Source organism: Bison bison, unplaced genomic scaffold, assembly GCF_000754665.1.
Source record: "Bison bison bison isolate TAMUID 2011002044 unplaced genomic scaffold, Bison_UMD1.0 scf7180017864500, whole genome shotgun sequence".
Classification (NCBI taxonomy): Eukaryota; Metazoa; Chordata; class Mammalia; order Artiodactyla; family Bovidae; genus Bison; species Bison bison.
In genome coordinates this window covers 7,129,606-7,139,099 of record NW_011495059.1, presented here as the reverse complement: position 1 = coordinate 7,139,099, position 9,494 = coordinate 7,129,606, and the positions used below count along the sequence as shown (strand labels likewise).

The 9,494-nt window shown below is 46.4% G+C and overlaps 1 protein-coding gene across 2 annotated transcripts in view; it reads right to left on the bottom strand.

Annotated features, from left to right (window-relative positions):
- Positions 1–1,422: 1,422 nt before the first annotated feature.
- The window catches only part of NDRG3 (NDRG family member 3), a 62,500-nt gene continuing 54,428 nt past the window's right edge, over positions 1,423–9,494 (bottom strand). For both annotated transcript variants that reach the window (XM_010829214.1, XM_010829213.1), the window contains 4 exons: positions 7,973–8,020; positions 5,368–5,403; positions 5,229–5,280; positions 1,423–3,006 (listed from right to left, as the gene is read on the bottom strand). In XM_010829214.1, coding sequence (XP_010827516.1) covers positions 2,825–3,006; positions 5,229–5,280; positions 5,368–5,403; positions 7,973–8,020 — 318 coding nt within the window. In that variant the 3' untranslated portion in view covers positions 1,423–2,824. The remainder of the gene's footprint in view (positions 3,007–5,228; positions 5,281–5,367; positions 5,404–7,972; positions 8,021–9,494) is intronic.

Here is a 9,494-nt window from a genome sequence, read left to right as displayed (position 1 = left end):
ACACCACTGTGATGTCCATCTTTCCATGTGACAAACAGCCTTTCACACTGGCCTTAAGGAGCAGTCCATGAGCAAGGAACGAAGTAGGGAATGACATCTCTGGTCTCAAAACATTCCCACCATATGCTCTCCCATTCCACTCAGGGAGGTACCTGGAAATGAGAGAGTCTAAAGCCTAGATGTGCGGCTCTATTAGTTTCTAGACTATTTTTAAGTTAGTTACCTCTGGGCCTGTCTTCTCATCCATAAAACTGGAATAGGTCTACCTTCCTGGATCAGAGGAGGGACACGCAAGAAGATGAAAGGGCTCAATCTGTAGTGGGTGCTCAATAAAAGCCTTAATAAAACATGAAAATGCATTGATTCTGGAAGAACTAGGAACCTTGTCGAGTAGGTGTCTCTGGCGACATCACTTAACTTTCCTCAACCGTTCTTTGTAAAACGCACTGCCCACTTCGCAGAGCTGCCACGAGAACTGCGTGAGAAAATTTACACGGAAAAGCTTAACACAGTCATAGTGTGTAGCGTCTACCTGGCCACTTCCTTACCTCTCACAAAGTAGGCGCTCCAACTTCTTTTTTTTAGTATTGAATAGGAAGAAAGAAAATGCAAATGAGAAGAGGATGAGTATGGTAAGAACCAGCTGGGTGTAGTCAGTTGGGGCCTGACCCCAGGCACAAAGCCAAGCTGGGAAGAGGCAACCATCCGTGCTGTACAGCCAAGACAGCTGGAGCAGGGTGGGCTCTCAGAGCAGCCCTGGCCATCAGACCACCTGCAGCTCTGCAACTCCGTGCCGGGTGGTTTTGTCTGGAACTCAGCGCGGACACCTCATCTGCCCATGGGCACTGGTTTCCTGTCCTCTACTAGGAGAGGCAGGGTCGAGTCATTTTACAAGTACCTCCCCACAGACACTGCGACCTGGGTATACTGGTAGCCGCAGCCCCTGGATCATTCGGAACTGATCTAGGATGGCCACCCCCCTGGAATTATTCTTGGGGGGCAGGGTACAAAGAGCCCCTTCTGGAGAAACACAGCCTGGTCTGTCGGTGGCGCCCTGGCAGGTGGCTGTGGTTACCGCACAAGGGGTGGGACGCAGCAACCGTGCACGAAGGGCAGAGCTGAGATGCTGAACGCCTTCCCGAGACCTCACCTGCTCATCACAAACCAATGACCAAGCTTCTCACGGTTTTTCGTCTGAGGGGAATACAGGTGTGTCAGATGGACTCAGGGTTCAGTCCCGGCTAGCTTACTGGCATGATGATCTTGGGCAAATGATTAATCCCGGGACTTGGTTTCCTCACTTTAAGTGGATGGTGTCGCTGGGTGGACAATCATCAGGTATGTGACCCAGTATGAAGCCCATGTGCAGTCCCCACCAGAGCCCCAGGAAGTGGCTTGAGAGAAGTCACACCAGCCACTGGGTAACAATGAGACATATACAGCTTTATTTCGTCGTCTGTAAAAAGTCATACTCCGGCAGAGTGATGCATTCCCTATCTGAGCAGAAAGCGAATGCTACATCTGAAAAGCCCCTTCCTAGGACTGAAATTATATAACCCTGAGCTGACATCTCTGTGCTGTCAAAGCGGGACCCTTACTGGGTGGCAATTGTTTTCACACTCCTGGAGACACTCTCTGGGTGGCTGTGACCCCCTCACATAGCAGTGGACCGAACACAATTCTACCTGGATGGGGTGCCCTTATGGTTCCTTCCCTCTTAGAAGAGGGAGTTCACAGGATTAACTTTCTGAGAAATGGGTTCTATCTTTCATTTAGGCTCCATTAACTCTTCTGAAATCAAGGTTATACTTATAAAGCATCATATTGTGTTAATGTCTGATCCTCTCTCTCCAACTATTTCCTCAGCATCTATATAATTTTCAGGCTATATACTTCTCCCTTCTGGGGGGATGGAGAGTGCTTCTCCTGGGAGGCGCCTCCTTCCGATGTCTGGTGTGTGGCATCAGACACTGCAGAGACATCAATTTTGCTCTGACAGAGCAGAGGCCTGGAATTTTGTTTTCCACCTTCCTGTGCTAAGAGAGTCCAATAATTAAGCCACACTCATTCCTTCAGAAAAATGCAACATTGCATCAGAATGTCATTGTTCATGGGCTTCTAAGAGAACATATCCCTTCCTTTCATTTATAGGATACATGAATTCAATTGGACGGGAGAAGGTGGCTGGCCACCTGGCCTGCTTTTCTATGTAACAGGTTCCCTTCTATTGGTCATAATCAACAATCCAAACAGGAATTATGATCTTCCACCTTCCTCAGATCTCCTCTCTCCTGAAGTCACTTTACAAATCTTGACCATCAGAGAGGAACCAAAAGAGAATGTAATGGCCTACCTAGAAACCTGTTCTGCATATTTCTCCTAAAAACATCACTGAAAATGCAAAAAAAAAAAAAGAGTCCCTTTTTTTGTTTTTGTCTGCAGAAGCTCTACAAGAAAGCATGTCTAAAATCACAAAACTATGCACACACAAACACAGACACGCGTGCTCACACACATACGTCAGGAATCAAAGAATCTTAGATACATAGTTGGGAAAGCACAGGGAAAAGCTGGTAAGAGAAGATATGGAGATCTGATCAGCTAAAGAGGTTGGAATGTTACAGAAATGGGATGGAAGTGGTTCTTGGTACATACAAAAAGGAGGGTGGGCAGGCAGAGAGGATGATAAATCCAGGATACCAGAAAGAGTCAGTGGCCATGCAGGAGTTAAAGATAGATGCCAGATTGCTGGATGAAGTGTTATATTATGGAGTGGCTGTTTGAAGGAGGATGGACTTGCATGGTCCTGGGGAGGAGCATTTGCTTAGCAGGACACTTCCATGGTCTGGTGTCTGTCCAGAACATCAGGGGACTCAGAGGATTCTTGAGTTCCATCTGACTGATTGCTGGCAACAGATCGGCTGAAGGCACTTTCTCCAGAGCCGATGCTACTTGAGGTGGAGTGGGTTCGGGATCGGGCGAGCCGGGTCATGCTGGCAGATGGGACTGTAAGAGAGAACGGAGAGGACTAGAGGAAAGAGCTGTGGTTAAGCTCAGCTAATCCAGAAGTTTCACCAAAGGCTTTACATGTAGCTTTCCCAACCCATCATCTAAGGCGACACCAGGACGAGACACAGCCATCACACTTTGCTCTAGGTGAGGGGCTCTAGGCAAGGCTGCTTTAATCCTCTGGATCTGGGTGAAACCTCAGCTGGTTCTGGTCTACAGTAGAATGATGGGTGAACTAAGTCCAGAGTATAACCTCTTAGCTATGCCCATGCCATCCACACAGTGATTAGGAAGAAGGCTTTGGGAACCCAAACAGGTAACCCAAACCTGTGATGCATGCGAGACTAAACCAAAGAAAGACAAATCACACCACACAAGTACGAAGGTGTTTCACACACACAGTGCAAGCCCGATACAACAAGACTACCATCTGTGTCCACAGGTGACCCTTGCTACCTGGGGAGGAGACATGTAGGTAGGTGAGGGGCAGGGAGGGCAGGGGGGCCTGGAGCTGGCCTCTGCACAGGCACCGAGGTGCAGGCTGACTGTGAGAAAGCACACTGGAGGTCTATTTAAGTCAGACTTCTGCTGTGCCACTGCTCTGGCTGTAAGGTCCTTCCAGCTTGGCTAGGAAAGGGCCTAACCTGGCCTACCTCCCTGCCTGTCTTTCTAAGACAAGCCACTCCTCCAGCTGTCATTTCAATGCTGGGGTCAGAAGATGCCAGTACCTGCATTCTCCGGGCATAGGCTCCAACCTTCATAATTGAGAACCCTGTGTCTGGGAGTTAACTCAAGGATCACTCAGTAGGTGGTGGTGATGGAAGAAGGGCCCCCTATGAAGTTTCAGCTGCTGCTGCGACCCTGGCTGTTACAACCCACCCCTTTACTCCTGGGGAACCAGGGCTGGACCGTCAGGCTAACTCTCTCGGGGCACAATGAGCCGCGTTCTATCGGGCTCTCACTGCACAGGGAAACCATGGACATGCTGCGGGCAGCCAGGAGAGCATCGCTGGGAGGCAGGGGCGGGGCCAGCACAGAGGAAGGTACCTGACTCGGTGCTCAGGTGACTGAGCTGCACGTACGGGACTGGAAGCAGGATGGACACAGGAAAAGGCAGGTTAGTGACCCAAGAGTGCCAAGTGGTAAACCTGGTTACCTGGCAGACACTGACAGAACAAACTAAGCCAGGGGCAAACTTTCATTCTAAGGTTCCAGAAAGGACGGAAGGCTAACTGATAATTCAGTAACATCTTGGATGATACTTCTCTCAACTAGTCAAAGGCAACTGCTTTTTCCTCCACTATAAACAGCCAACCTGCCTGGATAATGAACTGCTTCCTATGAAAGGAGGGACTTGTGCTCCTCCCAGCGAGCCAGAGGGACAGGGGTGTGGGCTCGGTTGATAGTGGCTCACAGACGGGGATGACACGGCCACTCCAGACGAGACATACATGGGCTGCCTGCCAGGTACAGGGCTGTACCCAGGGGTCCAGCTGCTGCCCAGAGCAGCTGCCCAGTGGTCATTAATCACACTGACACCAAAGATAGGAGAAAAATCACCCTACTGGATACAGAGCTCTGTACTTGGGTAGAAGGGGTTTCCTTTTTAAAACTCCAAGAAAGGAGCCAGTGAGGATATCCTGGGACAAATGAGAAAGCTCAGGAGTCTCACAATACAAGAGACCAGGACAGTGGCACATGATACAACACATCCTTGAATTCACTCTGAAATACTCTGCAAGTTTATCTCCTGTGGGGAGCAGACTTCACTGATGTAACTTGTTTCTCTTGACCAGGAGTCATTAACCAGCTAAGTTCAAATGCAAGTAACAACCTCATATTCACAGCCAGGACTGCCAAAGCTTCAGTGGTTGAACATGTGGACTCTGGAGTTAAGACTGAATCATGGCTCTACCCCTGAAATGTTATCCTGAGAAACATGCTTAGCCTCTAAGCCTCAATTTCTTCTTCTGTAAAATGGGACTAATAGCAGAACTTACCTCTTAAGGTTAAGAATACAGAGTGCCTGGCACAAGTAAGCATTACTCATCTTTGTATATATGCGCAGAAGAATCTTTCATAAAAAATTTTGGTTTCTACTTAACTTCAGCCTGGCTAGCACAGAGGTTACGCCCTGAGAACTGAGTGCTCCCCAGATGCCAAAATGACCCCATTTATCAATAAATCTTGGTTAGAATAGAAAGTTATGTACTACTCACTGTAGCCCATTCCCTGCAAAAAGTACTTGAAGGCCTCGGTGAGCTTCCCAGGCTAGGAAGACAAAAGAAGAAGCTGTTAATCTTTGCACGGACAGAGAACTGAAATCAAATGGGTGCTTTTTTAAAAAAGTCTCCTTACCTGAACTACTTGGGGTAGTCCACCACAGTCTGCCATCTAGAAGGGAAAACATGTAAGTCAGCTGAGACTTGAATACACTTAAGGGGAACGCTCTGCATATCCAGGGTCCTGTCAAACAGGACAGAATCAAATTACAGGTTCCTTAATGTTTAACTGCACCCTAGTGTCCATTTTCTAATGCACTCTTTTTGTTTTTTAATTAATTAGTTTAGTTTTGGTTGCACTGGGTCTTCACTGCTGCGCTCATGCTTTCTCTAGTTGCGGAAAGCGGGGGAACTCTCGAGTTGTGGAACGCAGGCCTCTCATTGCGATGGCTTCTCTTGCTGTGGAGCATGGGCTCTAGGGTTTGTGGGCTTCAGCAGTTGCAGCACACAGGCTTAGCTGCTCCATGGCATGTGGGATCCTCTCAGATCAAGGAATGAACCATATCCCCTTCACTGGCAGGCAAATTCTTTACCACTGAGCCACCAGGGAAGTCCCTCCTCAATGCACTCTTATACGCAGACCTAAATTCTAGCAATAACTTTGGATATAATTCTGAAAGATTATTCACTATTTATTCATCAGTAGGGCAGGGCCCGGCTGTCAGGTCCATGTCAGGAATTTTCCACTGGGTGATAGTAAAGTTAACTACTGCCTTGGTTCTGCCTCTACCTGGAGGATTTACTTTCAGAGTCCTCAAGCAGTGTGACCCTACTTCTCAAGGCACCAAACTCTTAAAAGTTCCCTCTCAACTCTACACTGTCTCCACTTCATGACTAAGGGGAGGTCTACGATCAGGCACTGATGCTGGATTCAGCCAACCTGCTTGGTCAGACATTTTAATTTCACTGTTGGGAGTGATGAGGGTCTCTCTCACTTCATAAATCTTTACACATTGATTACTGTCATCTGCACAAAAACTTCTAGAGTAGGGTTTTGTTATCATGCATTGGAATAACCAGGAGGGCTTATTAAAACTCCAAGTTCCTGCCCGAGGCCTTTGGAGCAGAGCTCAAGAACTTGCATTTCTAACAAGCCCCGGAGATGCATACCCTGCCAATCCGCAGAGAACGCTACTTGTAGGGCACAATGGCCAATCACGAGGCCACCTTCTTCCTTCTACTTGTTAAGTATTCCATACTCACAGAGTAGCGTATTCAGGCATTTTTTAGAAAAGAGACATGAACCTCATGAAACCTTCACTAACCTGAAAACTTTGAGGGTAGACTGTTATTCTGCAGATGGGAATGCCAGAGGAGGCACAGGAATCCGAGGTTAACAAGGAATAGTCAGTTCCCTGAAAATTCTAAGTGTAAGATCAGGAACAAACATTTAACCTGATTTAAGTATAAAACAGACCTAATTAGCCCAGGCTGTATTTTCAAGAAGTTTAGGAGTCAAAATCTGATTAGAATCGTAAAACAGTTCCCATACTTAGAGACAGTACTGGGAAGGACTATTTCCAAGCTGGATACCTATCAGAGAATCAATTCCATCACGTTGCTGTGGGATGGGCATTTTTGCCCAGAAATAAGCACACTTGTGGCTACTGTTAAGTTCAGTTCTGCACTTTTAGAAAACTGATTCAAACTTGCATTGAAAAGCTAATCTGAAACCACATACTTATAAAAAAAAAAAAAATTCATGTTTTAGACTAGTTCATCAATCACCTGGACCCTAGAACACTCTGAGTTTTATCACATCAGAGCGTTATTTCCAGGAACTATGGGCTGCTTATAGTGGCAGCACTTCCCTTTTAACTGCACTTCAAAGAAAAAGGGAAGAAAGCAGAGGTCTTTCAGGCTGAGAAAGCAGCAGTAAGCAACGTAAGTTTAGCACTTAAATATACTGTAATCCAAATTCGGACCAGGAGGTCAGGCCCTTAAATATTCCACTACAGGCTCCAGAAAACGCATCTACCCTTATTGTGACAATGCTACTGGAAAACTCTCTTATCCATACAAGGGAATTTAGCTTGTGAAGAACTTCTATCCATTATCTAATATCTCACAACATTAAATAATGCTTATGAAGTTTTCAATGACACAGAAAGTTGTTTACATGTCAAGAAGTTGAGGAAAACAGACACAGGGCTAGAAATAGCCTATAATCTTAATGATTTAAAAATGAATAAGAGGGACTTCCCCAGGGGTCCAGTGGTTAAGAATCCGCCTTCTAACGCAGGGGATGAAGGTTTGATCCCTGGTCAGGGAGTCGGGTTCCCACATACCAGGGAGCAACTAAACCTGAGCACCACAACTACGGAGCCCACGCGCTCCAGAGCCTGTGCTCCACAGCAGCAGAAGCCCATGCACCACCACAAAGACCAGCTCAGCCCCTCACCACCCAGGAGGAAGACCAGTACATGCATTTTGTACCAGAGGGTAACCTGTGGGTGGCAGGATTATGAGTAATTTTATTTTATTCTTTCTATATTCCATTCTTTTTTCTATTTTCCCATTTTCTATACTGAGACTATATTCAGGAAAATAATTTCTTTTTAAAAGAGAATGACAGAAAGAAGTTTTCCTTGTTTCTGTGCAACTATTCCAGAAATAAAGTGATTTGAACCACATATAATTTACTCACTAAGGGCTGGCAGTGAGGAAAGGAAACACATTACCTTTAGCAAAGTTGTATTTACAGGATTCAGGCGAGAATTGCATTCAACCTAAAAAAAAAAAACAGAGAAAGACAATTTTATGAACTGCTAAATACAAAATAGCTTGGCACACGAATGATCTTTCAAGAAGCTCAGCTGGGAGAAACTCAGTTTTGGCTGAATCAGCCAAAGAAATTACCAAAATAAAAAATAGGAGATATATTTACATGATATACTTTATATCTTGTATTTCTTAGTACATATAAAAATCTGGCTAAGTTCATTTTCTGGACCCGTTACAAGTAGAGTCTTTAAAGAGCTACATTTTGAACCTAATTCCTCTTACGGCTAGGCAGCAGCAGGGCAAGTTATCTCCTTCTTTAAAATGTGAACTATGGGCCTCATCTGCTGAGGTCCTGATGATTCCCCAGCACAACCGGTCCTTATGATTGAGCCCTCACACCTCCTGTGCCCACTCCTCATCACCATCCTCTGCCCCGGAGGTAGCAGGGGTGCCATTCCTCTCGCCCTGACTCTTCTAAGCCTCAAGATCTTTGGCTGTCCCCTTGAAAGTTGAACTTCTCTATGGTTTTTTCTCTCAGAGCAAGCATCACAATTAAGAATGACAATCTTGTCTATTTTCATGCTTGGTATCTCATACCTTTGTATCCACAAAGGCAGGGACCTCAAAGAAAATGTTCTGGGGAGGTTGTTTTATGGTTCAACAATGTTTTATGGTTAACTTGATCTACTAGATCTCTTCTTTACACATGCTTGCCCAAGCACACATATAGAACACCGTGCTAAGAGCATGGAATCTAGAGGGGCAAAATCATGTAACACAAGGCAGAATGTTGTTGTTTAATCACTAAGTCGTGTCTGAGTCTTTTGCAGTCCTATAGACTGCAGCCCACCATGCTCTTCTGTCCATGGGATTTCCCAGGCAAGAATACTGGAGTGGGTTGTCATTTCCTTCTCCAAGGGATCTTCCCAACCTGGGGATCGAACCCCCGTGTCTCTTGAATTGCAGGCAGATTCCTGAGCCACTAGAGAAGCCCCAAGGCAGAATAAGAGTACTTGAAAACTTCACTTCTGAGCTGAGTGAGAACAGAAGGATAAATAGGATTTCTACAGCCAAAGTAAGAAGAGGTGGGCATTTGAAGGCTTCCAGAGTTATGGGGTGGAGAAGGCAATGGCACTCCACTCTAGTACTTTGCCTGGAAAATCCCACGGATGGAGGAGCCTGGTAGGCTGCGGTCCGTGGGGTCGCTAAGAGTCGGACACGACTGAGCGACTTCCCTTTCACTTTTCACTTTCATGCATTGGAGAAGGAAATGGCAACCCACTCCAGTGTTCTTGCCTGGAGAATCCCAGGGACGGGAGAGCCTGGTGGGCTGCCGTCTATGGGGTCGCACAGAGTTGGACACGTCTGAAGTGACTTAGCAGCAGCAGCAGAGTCATGGGGAAGCAGAAGCAAAGACCCAGGGGATGCAAGGTGAATGTGCCGGGCATGTGTGGGGTTACAGAGGCCAGTATATGGTAT